Source organism: Camellia sinensis, chromosome 13, assembly GCF_055761805.1.
Source record: "Camellia sinensis isolate YWXY chromosome 13, ASM5576180v1, whole genome shotgun sequence".
Classification (NCBI taxonomy): domain Eukaryota; kingdom Viridiplantae; phylum Streptophyta; class Magnoliopsida; order Ericales; family Theaceae; genus Camellia; species Camellia sinensis.
In genome coordinates, this window is record NC_138973.1 from 31,126,214 (window position 1) to 31,152,910 (window position 26,697).

At 32.5% G+C, this 26,697-nt stretch overlaps 1 protein-coding gene across 1 annotated transcript; it reads right to left on the reverse strand.

Moving 5' to 3' along the window:
• Positions 1–9,750: 9,750 nt before the first annotated feature.
• LOC114287834 (uncharacterized) lies at positions 9,751–24,543 on the reverse strand. The gene is made up of 8 exons (XM_082900383.1): positions 22,681–24,543; positions 21,838–22,281; positions 20,161–20,640; positions 11,451–11,564; positions 11,194–11,367; positions 10,826–10,970; positions 10,577–10,671; positions 9,751–9,912 (listed from the first exon to the last, which is right to left on the reverse strand). The coding sequence occupies exons 1-8, from the start codon at positions 24,541–24,543 to the stop codon at positions 9,751–9,753; spliced, it is 3,477 nt and encodes a 1,158-aa protein (XP_082756509.1).
• Between the last annotated feature and the right edge of the window lie 2,154 nt (positions 24,544–26,697).

Genomic DNA, 26,697 nt, shown 5'->3' on the forward strand with positions numbered 1-26,697 from the left:
AAAAAAAATTAAGTTTATCGAATATTAATAATATCTTGATCAAAACATATTTTTGTTAATAATTTTTTTAAAATCATATTTACTATTCTAATAAAATACCTATCTATACCTAATTAATATAAGGGTCATGCTACATCTCCCTAAAAAACATCCCCCTAATCCCCCTAATTTCCATATTAAGTAAAGAAAAAAAAAAAAAAAAAGGAAACAATTGCCAAAAATGAAAATTAGGGGGAAATGGAAATTAGGGGGATTAGGAGTGAGGATTTTAGGGTTACAAATCATTTCCCTTAATATAATTCTTTACAGTGGTAAAATATTCACTAAATTTTACACATTAAATCAATCAAATCGTCAAAATTAAACTCTGATGGCCCCACATACGCAATAACAAACTCCGGTCTGATTCCAAACTGAAGACTAGTCTCCTCCTTTTTTCTTTTTTTTTTTTCTTTTTTTTTTCTTTTTTTTTCTCTCTAAATTTTTCTTACTTGTGGTATTGATTGGTTAAATTTGGAATTGTCAAATGGGTTTTAATTTATTAATATAAGGAATAATTACATATTCATCTCCAAAATATAGAGTCTTATGTTAATTTGTTTATCAATATTTAAATTGTACTAATTTCATTGTATAAAAATATTTTAACTTAATCTTAAAAAAGTATAAAAATCATCTCCTAAGCAGATCTTAACCATCTTCTTTAATTTCTACACATTCGTTTAAGTAAAATGATATGAATAATGTCAACATAAATTTCAGAACATAAACCTTACACTTTGGATCATTTACCATGTGTATTATCAAGAAATCAAGACAAAATGACATACCTGAATCCATTGATGAACGGTTAAACGGAAGCGTGATTATCAATGAACTCTTTGTTATTGATTATGTTATTGCCTTCTAATCCTTTCCCCTTTGGTGCCTTATGTTTCTCCTTGAGAGGATTTAGAAAGAAAAATGACAGTGTTCTTATTTTTCCACTTGGGAATGAATAGGGACCATAACCTTTTAAAGGTTGTAATTGGTTTTCAAAACTGAAAGGTTGTGAAAGTTCAAAAGGAATGAAAACCAACTTTAACCATTATTGGTTTTAATTTCTATTTATTGGTTTTCAAAACTGAAAGGTTGTGGAAGTTCAAAAGGAATGAAAACCAACTTTAACCAATATGTTTTAATTTCTATTTCTGCCTCTCATAGATATAGAAATTATACAACTAGTATCTACACATTTGGTCCATAACACATATACCCTTAAGCCTATTAACTAAATTGAATCACTTAAATTGTAGGCTTCTTATAAATGATAACACCACATTTAATTATGTGGTCCCATTGAGACATTATCTAACAATCTCCCACTGGACCACATATGTATCCTGAAAAATGTGCTTAACTTTAGTGAGCTCAGAAATTTGTTATCATAACTTGAGGGTATCCAAACAATCTTGTCCATTAACTATATTAATATAGGATCAAAGCGGTCTTCGTTACATCAATCGTAACTCGACCCACCAATGGTCACGTATACTAATACAGCTAAATGACATAGATCAATCATGGATGCGTAGCATGGAAATTACATGTGATGTGATCCATACATGCCTATTTTCAACTGGTCCTTCTTAACTTTATTGAGATCAATACTTCACAATACGTAGCAGAGCATAATAAACTGAATATTTCATTTCTGCAGAAATTAATCTAATTACATAGATAAAACTCAAGGCTGACATAAAGCAGTAATATAAATACAAACTCCCACTAAACCAAAATGTTCTCAAATAGAACAACACCCATCTAAGCAGTGTGCTCATGAAAGACCTTGGGTGGTAGTCCCTTCGTAAGTAGATCCGCTATCATGGAGTTTGTCCCAATGTGCTCTATGGAAATCTGTCTACTCTGCACTCTTTCTTTTACAACTAGGAACTTGATATCAATATGCTTTGATTTTGTCGAGCTCCTGTTATTATTGGAATATAAAACTGCAGACTTATTGTCACAATATAACTTCAGTGGTCTTGCAGTGCCTTCCACAATACGCAACCCAGTGACAAAATTCCGCAGCCATATCCCTTGGTTTGATGCCTCATAACATTAATACCAAGCCTTTGGGTAGTGATATTAACTGTAAGTGGTATTCTTGTTGTAATGATCAAACATTGACAATAAGTTATGTCAAATAACAAATCTATCTTTTGATGGATTTATTATTCACATTAGGTTTTCTGGACAATTGGCACATGTTTATCACCACAAAATGTGTGTGTAATTCTGCCAAGTCTTAATCATGTCTTTGGACCGATAAATACCCGCATGAGATACACAGACATGAACTTCAAAACATTCCATATAAAACAATCTATACAAGAGAGATCACTTTTGTGACATCTTGTTTGAATTGACTTATATTGAGAATGTTAGAAAATTAAATTTCTGTAGACGTTGTATGAAATTACATTAAATTTAAAGATTTCTAAATTTGTGACCCCGTATATGTTATATAATCTGCAGCAATTCCAATTATATATATACATATATAAATAGAATTGACGGGTCCAAAAACAAATAGATTTTTTTTTTTTTTTTTTTTTTTTTTTTTTTTTTTTTATGATGTTCAAAATTAAACCGATCAAATCGCAAGATATATATATATATATATATATATATATATATATATATATATATATATATATAAATATATGATGTTCGTCCATTTGAGAAAAAAAAAAAACTGCCCACCGAATCATTTTACAATTCCAGAAAACAGATTGTCATTTTCACAGAACAAAACAGGAAAAAACAGAATTTACATCCATAAGAAAATTCAGAATCTGATTCCAGGAAACTAAATAGAATGAATAAAGCATATCAATTCTGATAAGACACATGATATACCTGCTCTGATACCAATTGTCAACATAAATTTCAGAACATAAACCTTACACTTTGGATCATTTACCATGTGTATTATTAAGAAATCAAGACAAAATGACATACCTGAATCCATTGATGAACGGTTAAACGGAAGCGTGATTATCAATGAACTCTTTGTTATTGATTATGTTATTGCCTTCTAATCATTTCTCCTTTGGTGCCTTATGTTTCTCCTTGAGAGGATTTAGAAAGAAAAATGACAGTGTTCTTATTTTTCCACTTGGGAAGGAATAGGGACCATAACCTTTTAAAGGTTGTAATTGGTTTTCAAAACTAAAAGGTTGTGGAAGTTCAAAAGGAATGAAAACCAACTTTAACCAATATGTTTTAATTTCTATTTCTGCCTCTCATAGAAATAGAAATTATACAACTAGTATCTACACATTAGGTCCATAACACATATACCCTTAAGCCTATTAACTAAATTGAATCACTTAAATTGTAGGCTTCTTATAAATGATAACACCACATTTAATTATGTGGTCCCATTGAGACATTATCTAACAAATAATACTAAAAATTATGAAAAAAAAAAAAATCATGAAATGCTTTATGAAGATTTTTTATTCTTTGATTAGTGTATGGTATTTTATTGTATGTGTAATCTAACGATGGAGAATCTTTCATGATCATTTTCATGATATTTTTTTCATAATCCCTAATATTACTCGAATGATATATAAGCTCACTTTTATATCTATTTTTTAAATCTAATGATGTGTAAGTGATATGATTAATTGATAATTGGAGAAGATATGAAAAAGAAGGTTACCTTAAGAAAGTGAAACCCTCAATTACTCAACGCACAATTTTTTTTGAAATTATCTATTTTCTAAACTTCTTCTTTAGTTATGACATCCTTTGAGAGTTGCGTATATTGTGATTGGTAGAAAAAGTGAACTGCACGAATTTGTATTGAGTAATTGAGAGATATAAAAGAACATGATAAATTGTAATTGGTGAGAGACATAACCACGTGACGTTGCAGGAGCAACCAATAATTTTTGGTATCATAGCCTTTTTCATTTTACAAATCTAAGTATTTTTTTTTATAAACATATCATATTTAGAGATGTGTCAATTCATTGAGTCATCATATTATTTTCAAATACCATATTTGATTATTTCAACGGTCAAGTTTGAGCTACTTAAGAATTTGATCAACCTCCTCTTTCATGGGCATTAGAAGATTGTCATCCTTAAGATCATTAGGATTGGTTGGTAATCAATCGAATAGAACTCTTCTTAAAGTCTAAGCTAAAAAAGAAACTTCAATTTTTTCCCCTGATTTGTTGGAAGGGGTTGCGTCTGAAACTAAATTTATCAATAGATTGAATTTAATTTGAATCCAAAACCCAATTGATCCAATTATTGCTGGATTAGTTCCTAGCCTTGGTTCAAATAAGTTTAATGGCGAAATTGCCACTGAACTCTGACACCTCAGCCCTCTTCAACTCTTAGTCATTGTAGACAACAAATTGTTTGGAACATTACCAAGGTGTTTTAACAATTTCTCAGCCATGGCCATGATGCAAAACTCGAAAAGTAAGATTTTTCAAGAAAATATCCGCACCACACCCTCTTCAAACCCCACAAATTGAACAATAAAAGTTACAATCTATCAAATACATTATATAAGTAAAATGTGATTTTTAATGAGAAGTCTTGTGCGAGTTCCACAATCTCATTCTAAATTTTTTATTTTTTTAATTTATAAAATAATTTTAAAAACAACCATTGGCTAAACTATCTACAAAAAAATTCCAAAAAATTTTGAAAAAAAAAAAAAATTATGCATGAAAAGGAAACCTAATTAATCCAATCAACTCTTTTAAAAAAAATTTAAAATATAAATATCTCTTGATTTGTTGTTTCTCTTTCCATATCAAGTCACACTCTCTTTTTTCTCTATATAATAGTCTATAATTACAATAATATATTTCAATATCTTCATTAGAAATTATGTAGCACAAACTATGCCACCATCACCAAAAAACAAAAAAACAAAATTCCTAGTTCATCATTAAGTTATGAAGCATATGATTTGATGGAAGATTAATTAGAGAATCATCGATTCACATTTGTTGGAAATCGATTGCATGGAGTGAGGTCGAGCATGGTGACGCTAACTAAAGGGAATGATATCAACGAATTCCCATTTGTTGCAACACGATGAGTTTGGTAGCATGTAAATTTTATAATTTAAGGATTTGTAAGTGCATTTTAAATCAACATTGTGTGATTGACACTTTACATTTGCAATGTATGTGTGATATGTATATCTAGATTATATATACGTACACATAGTGGAACGTGTCCATTCAATTTAATTATATAATTTTTTTAATTTTATACTTTTAGATGTTTCTGAGTTTTTTAATTGGCTTTTCAAATAAAATGCATTAGATTGATTAATTCTATTTATAAGTAGCCTAGAATCAGTTCTTTTTTGCAGTCAACTTAATTCTATTAATTTGGTATCTCCATCACCGAAGGCTATAAAATAATTTTGAAGTATGTATGGCTTATATATGCATCTTCATAATATTTTACGAATTTTATTAATTTGATTATTGTTCTCTATATAATGTTTAGTTTATGAAAATGTTTGACTCCGTTTGACTTATTCGTCAATGTCCCTAGTGACAAACGAGTTTATCTGTACACTTTTTAAAATTTGTATATTTGATTTCTCAAAAAATGAATTTAGTTGCATGCGATAATATTACAATTTTTTATGTGATTTGGTTTGTTCATCCATTTTATGCATGTCTTACTATAAGAAATTTTACTTTTGGTGACTAAAATTTTAGTCGCCCAAAGCCTTATTTTAGTAGCCAATTACTTTTGGCGACTAATATATTTGGTTGCTACTTTGGTCGCCAATAGTTCGTCAGGGAAGACAATCGGCGACTAAAATCTATACTATATATATAATCAAATGTAGTGGTTTTGTCAAAAATCTGTAAATATTCATTCCTAAATTCTTATAATTTTAAAATTATCTCTTTCCTACGTGGCAACCCTTTTTGATTGTCTTTCATGTTTTCTATTTTCCTCCATTTTCTATTTGTTTGATTAATTAAAATGAAAATTAATTTCATGGCTTATGGATGAAGATTTGAATTTCAAAATTCCTCTATATAGATAAACATATAAAAACTGATAAATAATTTATGAAAATTAATTTCATGGTATACATATAAAGATAAAAATTAAATACTTAATTTCATAACTTATAGATAATTTAAAATTTCTTCCCATAAATAAGCATATAAAAATTGATAAATAATTTATAAAAATTAATTTCATGGCCTACTGATAAAAATAAAGGTTAAAAAATTGATTTAAAAAAAAATTACTCATGTTTTTTGCCCTTCATTTTGTACTTTAATTAATTTCATTATAAATAAACATATAAAAAAATCATAAATAATTTATGGAAATTTATTTCATGACATTTAGATAAAGATAAAAATTTTAAAAATTATTTGAAAAATAATAATTTCATGACTTATAGATAAATAAACATATAAGAATTGATAAATAATTTATAAAAATTAATTTCATGGTCTACAGATAAAGATAAAGATTAACTAATTGATTTACAAAAAAAAAAATTGAAATAATAAAATTTAGATAAATATATGATTTGTTAATCCATAGCTATCAAAAACATATCTATCTAAATCTTTATTTTGGTTTACTTATATTTTTTTTCTCTTTTTATCACATATTATCTTTTTTTATTTTGAATTTTTTATCTTGTGAAATACTCTTATCTATAACTTCTTATCTCGTCTTAACCTACTCCTCATAATTTTTATTATTTGTTATTATCTACCAAATGATAAAGATATATATAAAAAAAAAATGGTTGGCTATGAATAAGAAGAGTATTAATAATTAAATAATGAAAGCTGTATGGGAGAAGGCAATACAAAAATCTCACAAAATTATTTTCCGTCACTATACTTATCCAAGGTAATAATTTGATATTCTTTCTTTTAATTTTTAAAAATAGTTTACATTAGATCATTGCTATGTGTTTTTTCTTTTTCTTTCTTTTTATTTTTTTTATAAGATTGTCATTTGTTATAGTATTTTTTCAATCCCATCTCTAAATTTTCTCTTTGAAATTTTTATTTTTTTTGATAATAAAGTTTAGAACTAATTTCTTACCAAATTTGCTTTCTTGGTGCTTATTTTATCGAAAGATTGAGACAAGTAAAACTTTCATATGATATATGAAATTAATGAATATAATACAAAGATGGTAGAGAAATACTACATATTTGTTGATATCTCTCTTTTATTATTAGTTGATATTATATTATCAATTTAGAGCCCATATGATTTAATTCAATGTCCATGACTTTAGTTATATTCGACCATTTTGTTTTTGAGTAACCTATATAATTTTTTTTTTGGTATATAATGATTAAAACTATCATTTGTTATATTTCTTCAAATACAATTCAAATAATTTGTCATCATTTTTTTTATAAATAAAATGGATTAAACTATTTTCTTATATAATTTTTATAATAATCCTACGAAATTCTTATCTTGATTTTTTTTTTTTAAAATGTTGTAGAAACTATGCAAGTATTATTCAAGTTATGAAGAATGATTACTTACAAATTATAATTAAAAGTTGAGATTTATTCATAATTTGGTCCCACAATAATAATATAAATCATTGATTTAAAATAAGTAAATTTATGATAACTTATACAATTTATTTCTTTTAATGCTTTTTTTTTGCTTTTGTTTTGTTTTGTTTTGTTTTGTTTTTTTGTTTTTTTTTGCATGACACTATAGTCTGATACAAATTATTTATGTTATCAAGTGATTGTAATACTATTATCCTAACAATCTTTATAATTAACAATTTTTTATGTATATCAAATTTTTATTGTGAAATTTTGTAGATTAATTATTGTTAACATCAACCAAGATGGCCTAACATCATGGCTTGCTGCTATTAAAATATAATTCAAGATTAGAATAATTTATATATCACACAAAATGAATATAGTTTATTTTTTCGTGCATCGCATGGGTTACCGCTATTTTTTGGTAGCCAAAAGTGACCTATCGGCGACTAAAACTTTAGTCGCCATATATTTTTTTTAAATAATTAAATATATATTTTTGACTTTTAGCGACTAAATTATTTAGTAGCCAATTGAGCATGTATGTTTGGCAACTAACTATTTGGTAGCCAAAAGTTTCACTTTTTGAGAATTGGCGACTAAAAATTTAGTAGCCAAAAGTTTTCTTTTTACAATTGGCGACTAAAAGTTTAGTAGCCAAAAGTTTCACTTTTTAACAATTGGCGACTAAAATTTTAGTAGCCAAAAGCCAACCTGTGATATTTATTTAGTTGGCAAAAGGTCTCATTTAGTTTTTATAATTTGTTTTGTAATATTTTTTGCGCCACCTGTAACATGTGCATATACAAAATTATTCATCCATTTATTCATTCAGTAAACAGTAGTGAGGGTTGTCACACTCTTTCACAGTTTCGCCTCCTTAACACCCTTTTCCAGTTAAGTTTAAGGCGTTTTTGGCTCTAGCTTCCAACCTACATGTGCTAATTACATTCCGTCTGTTGTCACATGTCCTATTTGTCATGGGGAAGGTGACTATGACATTCGTACAGTGGTTCGGGGGCTGTTTCGCATTTTCACCCCCTTAACGCCTTTTCAATTAAGTTTAAGTCATTTTCGGTTCTAACTCCCAACCTACACAGGGCTATTACATTCCATTTGTTGTCACAGGTCTTATTTTTCATAGGGAAGGTGGCCGTGACATCCAAACGGTGCTTCGGGGGCTGTTTCGCCCCCTTAACGCCCTTTTTCGGTTAAGTTTAAGGTGTTTTCGGCTCTAACTCTTAACCTACACGTGCTAATTACATTCCGTCTATTGTCATAGGTCCTATTTGTCATAGGAAAGGTGGCCATGACATTCGTACGGTGGTTCGGGGGCTGCTTCGCATTTTCGCCCCCTCAACGCCTTTTTCGGTTAAGTTTAAGCTGTTTTCGGCTCTAACTCTTAACCTACACGTGCTAATTACATTCTGTCTATTGTCATAGGTCCTATTTTTCATAGGAAAGGTGGCCATGACATTCGTACGGTGGTTCGGGGACTGCTTCACATTTTCGCCCCCTTAACGCCTTTTTCGGTTAAGTTTAAGCTGTTTTCGGCTCTAACTCCCAACCTACGCATGCTAATTACATTCCGTTTATTTTCACAGGTCCTATTTTTCATGGGGATGCTTCCCATGACATTCGTATGGTGGTTCGGGGGCTGTTTCACAGTTTCGCCCCCCTTAATTCTCTTTTTTGGTTAAGTTTAAGGCATTTTCGGCTCTAACTCCCAACCTACACGTGCTAATTACATTCTGTCTGTTGTCACAGGTTCTATTTGTCACGGGGAAGGTGGCTGTGACATCCGTATAGTGGTTCGATGGCTGTTTCGCATTTTCACCCATTGACGCCTTTTTTCGATTAATTTTAAGTTATTTTCGGCTCTATCTCCCAACCTGCATGTGTTAATTACATTTCATCTGTTGTCATAGGTTCTATTTGTCATGGGGAAGCTGGCTGTGGCATCTCTACATCTAATTACATCCCGTATGTCCCTATAGGTCTTATATATATATGCAAGACAAACTCCCAATAAACAAAGATCATTTCAAACGGCATCCAATTAGAAGCATCAATTACTCGGTACAAATTTTCAAGCAAAATTGGCTACAAAAAAAAAAAAAGAAAGAAGGAAAGACGAAGCAATTAAAACTAATTACACAACAAATATCACAAGGACAAGCATTATCAAGAGCATAAAGTCAAACCAGAGTTTGGAGGTAATAAAGATTGATTCAAACCATAGTTTGGAGGTAATAAACAAATCCTCACGCTTCACGATACCATCTTCAAACAACTTCTTCAAAACCAAACCAATCTGCAAGGAAAAAAAAACTAGATCAGTGCCTCCAAAACCTTCCAAGAAACTAAAAAATTTTCTTATTCCAAACAAATTATCTTTGACCACCGAGGTGAGTAAGTCTATTAAAATCAAATCACCAATTACACCATTAATGAAGTCAGTTGCAAATATGAATTCTAAATCATGGTAAGGATCTGAACTAATGAGATCCATCCCATAACACATAATGGCTGGGCTCATTCATAAAGAGGTTCATTCTTGTTTAAGGTTACTTTGATGTAACCAGAATATGGACAAAAGAAGAAATTTTTTTCATAAGATATTTTTAAGAAAAATGGTACTTATATTGTAAGACCAACAATCATTATAAGAACAAACAAAAATATGTCCACGCAAAAAAATAAAAAAATAAAAAAAAAATAAACCACATATTTTAGTACAATTTCCTGAAATGCATTTGTAAAGTGGTTGGTTCTGAAATATGTTGGAGGTGGTTCCATAGCATCCATTGTGTGAAATATTATACCCACTTGTGAATTGCTATGAATTGTAGCCCGTTGCAGTGCTTCATGAATCTGCACATAATAAAACCTTTTCCTTTTTGATAATAATGTAATAAATAATGGAACTGTAGATATTTTGCCCAAAACAAGAATGACATAAGAGAAGACCAAAGTACCCGAGTTTCGGCAATTATTGGACACCAACCCTCTCTGACAAGACATTTTTTTGTAACATCAAAATTCAGCATGTTCAGTGTATCATACACAAAACCTGCAACAAATGAGAAATATAGTAAAGACAAAAAGGCCCATACATATTTTGCTTGTCATAAGAAAACTAAACTACATAATGTGCCACACAAACATCAATCAAAAATAAAAGGAGCATTGCAAGCATGTGGGAAAATGCAGCCAGTCGATTTAACAGCATACTTCTTGAGTTAGTTGCCTTTGTTTCATTATATCTTCGGGTACAGAATAGCAAATTGCACCAAATGCTTCACAAATTTTCAATATTTTTGTCTTTGCTTGCTCCCCCAAGAAGAACACTACAAAAACAATTTTCTCAACCTGCACATGCAATGTACAAGCAAAATTAGTTGAATTCAGAAATTCAGGCCACAGTCTTCAAAGCAATAGAAGTACACCAGCATAGCACTCTAGTGAAGAAAGCATACTATTAAAAAGTAGAATATATTCAAGGTTTTCGGATTATAAGCTATAGTAAGAAAATACGTAGAAATAAAATTTATCCCAAAAGACCAAAAGATAATAATATAAATAAGAGAATGACCATTTCAGTTGATACAGGATCCAAGATTTGTTCATCAGTTGGTGCTTGATTGAAAAGCATGTTGCCTTTTGTAGCACAAAACAACATCCGCTCAAACCTAAGAGCTTTGGATTTACTAATAATGCCATTAATAAATCTTAAACTAGATTGATTTGATGGCCCAAGTTGCATCTCCTGTAGAATGGATTATCTATAATAAACAAAATCATGTTTATAGTTTATCTACCTAAATAGTATTTGACAAAGCAGACAATTACCTGTTCAAGTAAAGATGCTGTAACTGTATAGACATCATTACAGTACACATGATCATCTAACTCTCTTTCCTCTTTCACTGCATGACTCTTACTTGAAACAAGGAAATCACTTGCCTGGAATTGCGCATGAGAAGGCATAATAAAAGCATCAAAAACTATATTTTGGATTGAAGCTTCATATATGCACATACTAAAGAAAGAAAGAACACTAAAATTATTTGGCACAGATTTATTCAGCCACAACTTTCACACTATATTTATACTCCATCTAAGTACTGGACATGTTAACAAGAAAGAAACAGAGATCATTTGATGGCTTGGGGCTCATCAGCCATTGTTTGAACAACAATGATTCATACCACTAAAAAAAAGACCATTAATAGCACTAATGCATTGGGAATGCCAAATAAAAAAATAAAAAAAATAACAAGGCAAAGGCAGTATTGCCACATCATTAGTGGTGTGCTCTCAACCATTTTTCATTGTTTGAAAGCATTGGTTCGTAAAAAATTCTTACTGTCAAACACCTCAATGCTTTCAAACACCTCATTTTATACTTTCTCTCATATATAAATTTGATATTAAGATTCACCTAGTAGTTACACACTACTATAAAAAATAAAAATAATTAAATAAATAAAAGCAGTTAACCCTTAAAGTCAAAATTAAGAATATGAGAGTCATCCAACAAATTATTTAAATCTTAATGTCTTCAATTAACAATAATTCCTTTTGCATGTCTAACCCTAACCCTAAGCTTAACCCTAACTAGATCATGCCTTAATAATAATTAAGCCTAACCCTAACTAGATTATGCCTTAATACATGATTAGGCTCCCTAATGATCCTTCATTCCATTACATTCCAACTAAATACATCTCAATTCCATTCCATTCTAACCAATGAGCATTTTGGACCTTTTACACCAATTTTATTATAAAAACACCACCACCCTCCACATGTTACACATCTCATACACTCACACACCTACACATTCAATTGAGAGAAAGAAACAAGAGGAAGAGAGTGAACTTTGGTAGTAGAGGAGAGGAAAAGAGGAGACAATTGTGCAAACACTTCACTTGGCAATCAAGTAAGCCACAACACAACTCTCTCTTTCATTTTTCCTTTTCAAATACATGTTATTAGAAGTTTAAAATGGTATTTTTGGATGTATTCTAATGGTATTCTTGTGTTAAAAATGAAAGGAGTTGAGCCTTGATTCTATCCTTCTTGTATTTCTCTTAATCGGTATAAGACTACCTTTTTCCATATCAAACTCTCAAAATTTCCAAAGGCACACCTTCACCTTAAATTTCTAGGTTTAATACATATTATTTAGCAAGTTTTCATCATAAGATGAGTGGAAAATTTTCCCTAGTTGACCTCTTTTCTCACCAACTTTCTTGTTGCAAGAACTGTGCCAGAAAAATCTGTTTTACAGCCAACTTTCAAAAATTCTTGAAAAATGTATAAAAATCTTCTGGACCTCGTCAACATCTTCCTTAAAGAGTTATCTTTCAAGGAAAATTTGTTACATTGAAAAGGAGTGAGCAGTTTGTAAGAAAATCAAATTTTCGTAACGATCGACGAATTTGGACAGCGCTGGAGCATTTCTTAAATAACTAAAAATCTAGAAAACTATTCCATTTCCAAAACATGTTATGAAAACTAGATTAAATTCTCTACAAATCACATAAGGCCTAGTTCGAAAAAAAAAAAAAAAATTTGAAATAGCCCTTTTGATTTTAATCTTTAAATGCTACTAAATCTATAAATTTAGTTTTGCATAGGTGTATTATGCTCTTGTGTTCATGAATATGCTTATTAGTTGATGATCATGTTTTGGTATGATATTGCATGTGTTATGGTTATGTTTCTTATATTCTTCATTTTAATGATGCTCATGCTTATGTGGATATTACTATCTTGTTGAGTTTGTTCTAACTTGACTTAAGACATTAATCTGAACGGAAAACTTAATTGGGGCGGCTAGTGGGGTTTCGATCACTTGAATAACGAAGACATGATAATGTGTTATGTATGGTTTGATGGATATGCTCCCTAATTGGAGGTTAAGTCTTGCGCAAGTGGTTGTCGCGTAAACCCTAGAATGAAACAGACATATTCGGACTCTTTGCGATGGTTTGATTGGTGAGATAAGGTTGGGTCCGGATGGGACATTCAGGAGAATAAAACTTTTTTGGAAGGATAAGGTTGGATTCAGGAGATAAAACCTTTTTCGTTTCACTGTCCCTTTTGAGGCCCTGTGGTTGGTGCTACGCGGTATATAACCGTCGGTGGGCATCCGAGGTTAGTTCTGCAACAAAGCAGCAAAAGGGGGAGTTTCGAATAGTCCGATGTCCAATTCTTGTGGTTGGGTGGATAAAATTTCTTTGGGGGAATTCTAGAATACTAACCACTAACATTATAACCTTTGTTATCTATTTGAATGAAATGTTCCTTTCCTCTATTATTGAAATTATTGTTATTGACTTGAATATCATACTTCACTACTTGCTTGCTATAAATGTGATAGTGTATTGGATTGGGAAAATGGGACGGGGTGTGTGTGCGTTTACTGGGCATTCAAAGCTCATGGCGTTTCATGCCAGGTATTGAAGACTATTTGACCGGTCGAAGGCAAAGCTGAAGCATTTGAGGACGTACGGCTACCCCTAGGAGGATTAGAAACTAGTTTGTAAACATGCTTGAGATTGTAAGTGATAGATCTCATGTTGTATTTAAGACATGATTTGTCATTTGTATATATATAACATTTGTAACCTATCCTTATACCCCGTCAACTCATGTAGGCCTTGTGTTAATACCTTGTTAAGATCTGTCAAAAAGGTAGCTTTGCTATCTAAGGTGGTTGGACTTTGAAGGGAGGCTATTTTGACTCCTCCGACCTTCCTAGGATCTTGCTTGGTTATTATCTAAAGGACTCATTAGTGACGTTTCCTACTCTTGTAACCTTAGATAAACCCTGTATTTAATGGTTAATATATTATCTGATGTTCCCGACTTTTGGGGCATCACAGATACAACTGCTAAAAAAAATTAGTAGCTAAAAACCATATTCAACGGCGACCAATATAATTTTTAGTCGTCTATTCTATAACTTTTGACAACTAAAAAAAGTTTAGTCACCAAAAGTGTAAATTGTTGTATTATAATATAAAGAATCAATTTGATCTTTTACATTTAGGACTCATTGATATTTTATGTTATGATAGGATTATAATCCATGATTACTTAAATAAAGTTCTTAATTCACAAGTAATTGTAATCGAATGCTTCAAATCCCATATAATTATTCTTTCAAGTAAAATTCACAGTCACAAATAAACATAAGCCAATCAAAATCAATGAAAATAATGTCTTTATTAATAAGTAGCCTAAATTTGGGAATCATTGGCTTCTTTTATTAATTCTTTCAAACTCATGAAAATAAAAAATTCTTCACTCATAAATAAATATAACCCTTTAAAAAAAAAAAAACTCTTTTAGAAAGATTTTATATAAACCTTTTCTTGAATATAATTCCATGATTGTAATTTAGGGAGTCAAATCCCATATAAATATTTCCTTAAGTAAACTTCTAGAGTTATATAATTAATAGCCAAATAGGAAATAAAATTCAATGTAAACAAATCTCTTAACTCACAAATGACCATAAATTACGGATCAAATCTCTTGAAAATATGTTTTTCTTTTATTTTGAAAAATCTAAAATTTCGGAGATATTAATTTATGATTATGTTTCAATTTTAAACAACGAATAACAATCTCAATCAAACAAATAACAATCTCAATCAAACAATCAAAGACAAATTAACACACCAATTTAACGTGGAAAAATCACAATCGAAGCGCCTCCAATTGTGAAAAAAAAAAATTACAGGTCAAAACCCCAAAATAATCCATTAAAAAGACAAAAAAGAATTACACGTGTGCTCTCAATTACATAGCGAATCTACGCCCGAATTGAACCGATCCCGATGTGCCTCTTCCATCACCACCTTCATCTCAAAATTGTCTTGCCCAACGTTAAATCCATAACACTGATGTCGGATCCACAACGATGAGCTACTCTGAAACCCACTAAAACTCCAGACCCAAGTTTCCCGGAATTCACCGAAGAACAATTCTTTCTTTTGTGTATAAAAGAAAACAAACAAACCCCTTGATGATATTGATATAAAATTCATGGATCCATTGATCACTCTTAAATCATTAAAGAAACACTCATAAAGCACCCTCCAATATAAAATACTTTATTTTTTCTTCCTCTCTGAAATCTGGACGGCTCAAACCCTAAAATGAGCAAACAGCGCACTTTATAGTAAACTGGATTGGAATACTGCTCGAGTACACACTTCACTGCTTGAGCTATGTGAGTAAAGGCGGTGTAAGACATGTAGGTTGACCACTCGAGCGTAACATTCATCGCTTGAACGGTAAAACTTGCTTCCTAGAAGTTCAGATGTTATGCAAAAATATTGGATAATCATTTTCTCCGCTCGAGCGGTCAAATAACTACGGCTGCATTTTTTTCTTTTTGCTTCAAGAGCGCTGCCGCTCGACCTCGCCTGGGCGCTGCCCCCTAGACTCTCACGAGCTGACCGAGAAACTCGATTCCTGTACATAGTCAGCAAAATTGCAAACAATGGCAAACGTGAAAGGATCAAGATCACAAACTTCTCTGCATAAGTACAATTCGGGTTGGATTCACACCTAAACACTCATAGCGTCATTGGAACAAAAGAATGAATAAAATTACAACTGAAAGAAGTTTTATCAAACGAGATTGCCAGTTACAAAAACCTAACATATTCAATAAATACAAATTTACATATTGTTGGACAAAATATTAGATTATATTGAGTATGAATTATGGTTGATTTTGAGAGTAAATTTGCAAAGGCAGAGGTTTTATAACATTAAATGAAAAAAAATATTTAGGTGAAATGATACAATTTACAATAATATTAAATTAAAAAAAAAACTATCATAATAATAGATTATTGGAGCACTTTTTTTTTAATTGTAAATTGAAAATATCTTCAACATTCCTTTCATATTGTATTAAAATATTATATGTCAGTCATTTTATAATGCCAAATTAAAGTTCACTTAAATTATGTAATTTATTTATTTATTTATTTATTTATTTTCAGATCCTATAACTGCATATGAAACTATACATATCGAAATATCATGCCTTTATATTGATCACAACAAAAACACAATTACAATGTATATGGAGGAAGATATGGAAAGATTGTAGTAGGTCATTCGAAAAAGAGAAATATATTAACAAAATAAGCAATACATGTGATAAAATTCTTAATAGAAACATGTGTTCAAATATTATTGGATGTCAAAGTATCATTACTTTTTTTGACAATCAATCAAATTTAGCCTCTAACACTTTTGGTAAAATTTTCAATAAACGTGTCAGTATCCATAGAATTATTCTAAACGAATATCAAATGGTACGAAGAGAATAACTTTTATGATTTTTTACGAAAAGACTTGTAGAAAAAGTAGAGGAAAGAGATTTTTTTTTTTTGATAGTGATTTTTTGATTTTTTAACAATTTTATGTGGTTCCCAAACTTGGCCTAAGATTGGTGGCATTAAAAAACATAGAACACGATAGCCTAATGTGAAGAAATGGTACCCAAATCATGTCACAATTATTGTTTATGAATTATTTTATTTGTTACATTGTATAAGAGTATCTATTTTATTTTATTAAATTATAAAATCCAATACATAAAATCTTGTGTATAACACAGGTTTTCCACTAGTTATATATAAACTCCAAGCCTCCAAATAAAACTAAAATCTCACACGCAAAATTGACTCTTGACATCCTAATGAAATGGTTAACAGGTAACCCCATTGATTATGGCACTACCCTTTTTATTAACCATACTCATAAGACATAGTGACCAAAAAATATTCAGTTCCAATCCCCCTGAATCTGAAAAAAATAAACTTATGCCATGTCTAAAACCACTTGATCCTATTCAAATTGCCATAACTATTTTTACAAGTTCATAACCATCAATTTCTTTCTCCTGTTAGTTTCAGGACTCACTTGGTTTGACCAGGACGCCTTTGGCTCTTGGATAGCACATAATGGCCCAACTTGTGAGGTTTGACTTCTATTTCAAAAATAGCAAAGACAGCATTGGAAACCAATTTCTTCCTTGTCCATTGAAAAGTTAAATTTGATTGAATATATCACAACTCTCAATATTTGAACTTTGCACCAATAGGGACAAGGCATGCATTGACTTGGAAGATCACTAACAGTCAAAAGAACACGCCAACCGATTTCCTGACTATTCTTCCTCACACCAATGGTTGGTTGAGGTAATTCCATAGATTGCTTATCCGATGAGATAGGAGATGAAAGAAATCAAACCCTCAATTCCAAATTAATGCCAATAAACTTATAGGTATTCAAAGCAATTCAATTTTATAAAAATTTTAAAAGACAAGAATTTTACAATTTTACTGAACGGCTAAGAATGAATTATTAAAACAAGAAAATAAAGAATCTCCTATCCCATGTATTTCTCAGTGACATTTTTCTGTAATAATTGACTCAATGACAAGTATTATAGTAATTTGATTCTTTAATATTAACATGGAAGTAAAACTACATGAAAAAAATATAAAACTAACTGAATTAAGAAGTAAAAGAACCTAATTTGGACAATAAAAAATTCTATTTTTCAAGTGTGACAAAACACATATAATTGACATGCCACATACATATTTATAATTCAAAGCCAAGAGAGTGACCACTGAAAGCATCAGTGCCATCCAAGAAATGGCTCTCATAGCAAGCAATGAGACACACACTTTCATAGTTTGACTCGAACCATATTGTGTATGCCGTCGTAATAAAGCAATTCAATTTCTGTCACGCCCCAAGCTCCGTGACAACACCGCACACTCATTTAAGTGAGCACGCAAGGTTAAGAGTCCAACATATAACCAACAATATAAAATACTCGAATTAAATCCTTAATTATCATAATGCTAAAATTCATAAAAATAGATAATTCTTATCATATGAAATTGTCCACCAAATCCACTAATATAATCCATTAACAAAATAATAAACCAAGTACTAAAATCATAGTCCTACTCTGGGTACTCCCACAAGTAAAAATCCCGCGCAGCTCTACTCCTCAGAATCTAAAATAAAATAAAATAAGGGTAAGCTAGACAACCCAGTAAATAACCAACCATCACTGCTAGCTGGATCAAGTATACAAAAGTAAATAAATAAATAAATAAATAGTCGATAACCAATAAATATAATTTTCGCTACAAATCAATATATCAACAATTATTTATAAGGTGGCTTCATAACTAAAAATAAACAATGTACAATACATTTTAATTGAAAAGCCAACAAGATAATTCAAAGTAAATTCGTTGTTCAAATCGATGGTTCAATATTCAGATGGTTCAATGATTTGATTCACAAAACCCAAGTCTTGGTGACTACGGTTACTTAGCCCGTGACAAGGCCCAGAACCATACATAGACCGGTGGTAAAGCCCCAAAAGAAACTAGTTTCTGTGCCAATAAATAACCCCCCATTGGCTAGGGTCCAAATCATAGTCAGACTAGACTGATGTTCAAAATTCAAACAATACACAACTTTTAAATAAAACATTCGATATTTTCAGAATAAACATTTAGTACAATTTTCAGAATAATTCCACAAAATATTCAAAACAATTTTTATAATAATATTCGATGCTGTTTTATACGCTTAAAATAATATTCCACCACACTACCTCCAAACACTCTACTCCACTAATTCAATCACACAAACCTAATAAATAGAACCTCAAATAAATTAATACTTTGATGTCTTTCACACATCAACAAAAACCCATTATAAATATATATATATATATATATATATATATATATATATATATATATATATATATGTATATACTTAAAATCCAAGAGACACCAAATCAATCCACCCAATTCAATAGCCAAACATACCTTACCTAATGTACAAAACCCAAAAGTCAAAACACACCCACCCAAATTGCTCCACTTTTTCTACTCTTTACCTAGACCACACACACCATACGTGAGTCCATCCATCAACCTCTCAAAACCAAATAGACACCTACAGGTTACAAAAAAAGCTTCGGCCCTTTTTTTTTTCTTTATCAAGCGAAAACTAATAACTTGTTGGTGATAAAAGAATTTTACCCCAGTCAATTGTTGAATACTTGAACCTCTCTCTTTGTTTTTCTTTTCTACTTTTTTAAACCCTTGCTGCCTCCAAAACCCTTCACAACAATTCACCAGCCTCTGTTTTGTTTTGTTTTTTTTTTTCTCCCAGACTTGAAGCAAAACATGTGGGTTTATTAACCTAGTTTCTCAAAATTATAAAATTACCCATATAATATCATCTCATAACTAATTCCTTGATATTACTAAATGACCCACATAAATTAATTTAATTACTAATCTATCCAAAAATAATTATATACAAAACTTGGGTTTTACATTCTCCCCCCCCCCTTAAAAGAAATTTCGTCCTCGAAATTTGACATACCTGGAGTCTCAAAAAGTTGTGGATACTTTTGTCTTATTTCATCATCGAGTTCCCAAGTAGCTTCTCTTTCTGAGTGATTGCTCCATTGAACCTTAACATAGTGGATGACTCGACACCTCAAAACTTGTTCCTTCCTATCAACAATTCGTATAGGGTGTTCCTCGTAGTTCAAATTTTCCTTAAACTGCAACGGTGCATGATCAATCACATGACTAGGATTCGGTATATACTTCCTTAACATTGAAACATGAAAAGCATTATGAACTCCTGCTAGTGAAGGTGGTAGGGCAAGTCTGTAAGCTACCTTTCCAACTCGATCTAAAACCTCAAATGGCCCAACAAATCTAGGACTCAATTTACCACGAACACCAAACCTCATTACTCCTTTCATAGGAGACACCTTAAGGAACACATGGTCTCCAACCCCAAACACCAAATCGCGTCTCATGTTATCTGCATAACTTTTTTGTTTACTCTGTGCCGTGCGAAGTTGCTCTCTAATAAGATTGATCTTGTCCACTGTTTGTTGCACAATCTCATGCGCTAATAACTTCCTTTCGCCCACATCATCCTAACAAATAGGTGATCTACACTTTCGTCCATATAAAGCCTCATATGGTGCCATCTGAATGCTCGCATGATAACTGTTATTATAGGAGAATTCTACTAAGGCCAAATACTCATCCCAAGAACCTCCAAGATCAATAACACAAGCCCTCAACATGTCTTCCAAGGTTTGAATAGTTCTCTCTGACTGTCCATCAGTCTGAGGATAAAAGGCAGTGCTAAAATTCAACTTAGTACCCAAAGCTGCATGCAAGCTCCTCCAAAACATAGATACAAATCTGCTATCTTTGTCAGACACTATGGTCATCGGAATACCATGCAACCTCACAATCTCCTTGATATACAATTTTACAAACCTCTCTAAGGAGAATCCCACCTTAAAAGCTAGAAAGTGGGCAGATTTTGTCAATCAATCAACGATAACCCAAATAGCATTGTTCCCACCTTGGGTCTTAGGCAACCCTATCACAAAATCCATGGTAATATGTTCCCACTTCCATTCGGGAATAGAAAGAGGTTGTAACTCACTTGAAGGTCTCTGATGTTCAACTTTGACTTGTTGACATACCAAACATTGAGCAACATACTGAGCAATTTACCTTTTCATATTATTCCACCAAAAGTTTTTCTTCAAGTCTTTATACATTTTAGTGCTCTTTGGGTGTACTGTATATCCTAAATTGTGAGCTTCTCTCAGGATTTCTCTCTTAAGCTCCAAATCATTAGGCATACACAACCTCTCTCCAAATCTCAAGGTTCCATCTTTATGCATACAAAATTCCATCTATAGCTCTATTTTCATTTCAGCTTTAAGTTTTTGCAACTGAGGATCTCTTCTTTGAGCATTTTTAATTCCATCAATCAATGTGGGTTGAACCCTAAGGTTTGCCAATTGCACTCCATTGTTGTGCCATCTAATCTCAATATTCAACCTTCACAAGTCCTCTAAGATATTCTTTTGGTTAGTGATCAAGGTAGCCAAATTACTTGGGGTTTTTCTACTCAAGGCATCCACCACTGCATTGGCTTTTCCTAAATGATAATTGATAGTCAAATCATAGTCCTTTAATAGCTCCAACCATCGCCTTTGCCTCATATTCAATTCTTTTTGAGTGAAAATATACTTCAAACTTTTATGATCAGTGAATATCTCACATTTCACCCCATACAGGTAGTGCCTCCAGATTTTCAATGCAAACACCACGGCAGCCAACTCCAAATCACGCATAGGATAATTCTGCTCATATGGCTTCAACTGCCTAGACACATATGCCACTACCTTGTCATTCTGCATTAGGACACAACCCAAGCCCATCTTCGATGCATCACTATAGATGGTAAAACCTTCATCTCCGGACGGAACTACAAGTACTAGAGCAGACACCAATCGACTCTTTAGATCCTGGAAACTTTTCTCACAATCATCAGACCATTCAAATTTAACCCCTTTTTGTGTTAAACGAGTCAAAGGCATAGAAATTCGGAAAAATCCCTCAACAAACCTTCTATAATATCCTGCTAGACCCAAGAAGCTACGAATTTCAGTGACACTAGTAGGCCTATTCCACTCTACCACAGCCTCTACTTTCTTGGGGTCAATAGACACGCCGTCTTTAGATATCACATGACCCAAAAAAGATACACTCTGCAGCCAAAATTCACACTTCTTTAATTTAACAAATAATTTCTTCTCCCTTAATATCTACAACACTATTCTCAGTTGTTCTTCGTGCTTCTCTTTACTCTTCGAGTACACAAGAATGTCATCAATAAAAACTACCACAAACTGATCTAAGAAGGGTTTAAATACTCTGTTCATTAAATCCATAAAAGCTATAGGAGCATTGGTCAACCCAAACAACATCACTAAAAAATCATAATGCCCATACCTAGTTCGGAAGGCTGTCTTAGGTATATCTTCCACCTTAACCTTCAACTGATGATAGCCAGAACGAAGGTCAATCTTAGAAAAAACTTGTGCTCCTTACAACTGATCAAATAGGTCATCTATCTTAGGCAAAGGATATTTATTTCGAATTGTCACCTTGTTTAACTGTCGATAATCAATGCAAACGCGAAAACTACCATCCTTCTTTTTCACAAATAAAACATGCGCACCCCAAGGAGAAACACTAGGCCGAATAAAGCTCTTATCTAGTAACTCTTGTAATTGTTCCTTCAACTCTTTCAACTCTGCTGGGGCCATCCGATACGGAGCCTTGGAGATAAGACCCGTGCCGGGTATCAATTCGATGGCAAACTCAATCTCTCTATCTAATGGCAAACCCGGTAACTCTTCAAGAAAAAGATCGGGAAATTCCTTCACAACTAGAATATCCTCTAATTTCAATTCAGTCTCACGGGTATTTCTCACAGAAGCTAAATAGCCCTCGCAACCATGCCTTAACAACCATCTAGCTTGCAAAGCCGAGATTACCAGAAGAGGAGTGTTAACTCCACTACCCACAAAAAAAAATTCTGGTTGATTAGGAATCTGAAATACTACCCGTTTGCCTTGACAATCAACAGAAGCATAATTGGTTGCCAACCAATCTATTCCAAGAATTATGTCAAAGTCTCGCATATCTAAAACTGTTAAGTCTACAAGCAATTTCCTGTCATCTATACTAACCACACGAGATTTGCAAATTAAGTCAGCAACCATAACACCTCCTATCGGGGTTTCAACACATAAGTCGATCTCTCTAGAGACACATTTCCATCCATGTTTCTCAACAAATCCCATGGACACAAATGAATTTGTAGCGCTAGAATCAAATAACACATGTGCATAAACAAAAGACACTAAAACAGTACCTGACACCATCGTGTTGGAAGTCTGAACATCTTGTTGTGTGAGTGCGTACACTCGACCCTGAGTCTTTGGCTTATGACCTCCATTTTTCTTTTGATTTCCTGAAGACCCTTTGTCTGTTGATGTTCCTTTATTTGTCCATGCTTTCTGTTCAGTCTCACACCCCTTCCGGTTAGGGCAATCAACTATCCTGTGCCCCTGTTGCTCGCAAGAGAAACAAGCCCCAGTATTCCAGCGACATTCACTATCCCGATGGAACCCATTACATCTAGTGCACTGTATCCGATCATTCTTTTTATCAACACTACCACCCATAGTTCGACTTCCCCAACTCCCAATTGAAGAAGTGTTTTGTCTCTTAGCATTGCCCTTCGAACTGTTGTTGGTTTGAAAGTTGGTCGAACTAGGTCTCTTCTTATAATTCTCTTCTTTCTCTTCTTGGGCTCTAGTGAGGCCACTCTCAACCAACAATGCCTTATTCAACACTGCTCCAAAAGTAGGTAACTCGAAAGGAACCACCTGTTGCATAATGTTCGTTCTTAGCCCACCTTCGAACTTTCGTGCTCTGCTATCCTCGTCTACTTCAAATGCTGATGTAAATTTAGACAACTTCGTAAACTCGGCTTCATATTCTGCAACTGTCTTATTCCCTTGCTCTAACTTCGAAAATTTCCTCTGTTTTTGTAGACGAACACTCCTAGGGAAGTATTTCTCAATGAATGCTTTCTTAAACCTTTCCCATGTATAGGGGTTGGCATCATGCTCGTGTATGCGCTTCTCCATTTGCCACCAATCATTAGCTATCCCTTGTAGCATAAACATAGCATAGGTCACCTTCTGATCATCCGTACACTCAAAAACGGGAAACAACATTTCCATTTCTGTCAACCATTTTTTAGCCTCCAAAGGGTCTGTGGCTCCGTCAAATGCCAAGGCTATCTTCTTAAACTCAGTAATGTTACAACGTGGCCTTGGTTGTGGCCCAACACCTGGTTGCATTCGCTGTTGTTGCTCCATAAGTCTAGTCAAGTCATTCCCTATGGTGGTTTGTTGTTGCACCACCCCGGCCAAAGTCTGAAGCACTTGAACCATTCCAACTGGATTGGGAATTGCAGCTTGTTCTTGTTGTCCCAACTCTTGCCCCTAATTTCCTCCGACTGACTGAGAGTCACTACCATTATTGGTCACGTTCCCTCGCCGATTGTTATTACCAGTCCGTCGATTCATTTTGACCTTGGCGTGTATTCCTAGCCATATTTGCCAATGTCTCCTCATGTTCCATTGCAACCTAAATGCATCAATAATAAAACCTCATCTTATTCTATTCTTAAGTCCCTATAACATGTAAATAAAACTAACATTATACCAAATTATAAGCGTTCCCAGTCCTACATCAACCCAATCTCACCACTATTCTATACCAGCCTTTAAAATAACAACCTGGCTCTAATAGCACAAAATTGTCACGCCCCAACCTCCGTGACAACGCTGCAGACTCATTTAAGTGAGCACGCAAGGCTAAGAGTCCAACACATAACCAACAATGTAAAATACTTGAATTAAATCCTTAATTATCATAATGCTAAAATCCATAAAAATAAATAATTCTTATTATATGAAATTGTCCACCAAGTCCACTAATATAATCCATTAACAAAATAATAAATCAAGTACTAAAATTATAGTCCTACTCTCGGCACTCTCACAAGTAAAAACCTCGCGCAGCTCTACTCCTTGGAATCTGAAAAAAAAAGGGGGGGGGTAAGCTAGACAGCCCAGTAAATAACCAACCATCACTGTTAACTGGATCAAGTATACAAAAATAAATAAATAAATAGTCGATAACCAATAAATGTAATTTTCGCTACAAATCAATATATCAACAATTATTTATAAGGTGGTTTCATAACTAAAAATAAACAATGTACAATACATTTTAATTGAAAAACCAACAAGATAATTCAAAGTAAATTCGTTGTTCAAATCAATGGTTCGATTTTCAGATGGTTTGATTTTCAGATTCACAAAACCCAAGTCTTGCTAACTACGGTCACTTAGCCTGTGACAAGGCCCCGAACCACACGTAGGCCGGTGGTAAATCCCCAAAAGAAACTAGTTTCTGTGCCAATAAATAACCCCCATTGGCTAGGGTCCAAATCGTAGTCAGACTAGAGTGATGTTCAAAATTCAAACAATACACAACTTTTAAATAAAACATTCGATATTTTCAGAATAAACGTTTAGTACAATTTTTAGAATAGTTCCACAAAATATTCAAAACAATTTTTATAATAATATTCGATGTTGTTTTATACTTGATCCATATTTTATTTTTAAGAGAACATGAAGGTTATAAATAAATACTTATAATTTTAAACGATTCAATAGGAATAAAAATGTACCAACCGTGATAGATGGTTACTTACCTCAAACGCTTAAAATAATATTCCACCACACTCCCTCCAGACACTCTGCTCCACTAATTCAATCACACAAACCTAATAAATAGAACCTCAAATAAATTATTACTTTGATGTCTTTTACACATCAACAAGAACCCATTATAAATATATATATATATATACTTAAAATCCAAGAGACACCAAATCAATAGCCAAACATACCTTACCCCATGTACAAAACCCAAAAGTCAAAACACACCCACCCAAATTGCTCCACTTTTTCTACTCTTTACCTAGACCACACACACCATACGTGAGTCTATCCATCAACCTCTCAAAGCCAAATAGACACCTACAGGTTACAAAAAAAGCTTCGGCCCTTTTTTTTTCTTTATCAAACGAAAACTAGTAACTTGTTGGTGATACAAGAATCTTACCCCAATCAATGATTGAATACTTGAACCTCTCTCTTTGTTTTTCTTTTCTACTTTCTCAAACCCTTGCTGCCTCCAAAACCCTTCACAACAATTCACCAGCCTCTGTTTTGTTTTGTTTTTTTTTTTTTTTTCTCCCAGACTTGAAGCAAAACATGTGGGCTTATTAATCTAGTTTCTCAAAATTACAAAATTACCCATATAATTGTTAGGGAAAATATGTGATTCCCCACAAGTAAATCAATTAATGGGAATAAAAACTAATGCGAAAAAATTAAATCAAAAGCAACACGAGAATTTTTACGTGGTTCCCTCAATGTAAGGTACGTTACGGGATCGAAATACGATTCCACTATCAACCAAATAAGTTTCCAAACGATTACAAACGAGACACGAATGGTCTCACAAAA

Bases quoted from the DNA above. Each gene is read 5' to 3' on its own strand.
- LOC114287834 (XM_082900383.1), bottom strand. From the start codon at position 24,543: ATGGTTCAAGTGCTTCAGACTTTGGCCGGGGTGGTGCAACAACAAACC. The intron at 11,565-20,160 runs GTTCAATGGAGC...GCGCAATTCCAG, and splicing joins GAGTCATCCACTATGTTAAG to GCAAGTGATTTCCTTGTTTC. The intron at 11,368-11,450 runs GTAATTGTCTGC...TCCATTCTACAG, and splicing joins CAGCATCTTTACTTGAACAG to GAGATGCAACTTGGGCCATC.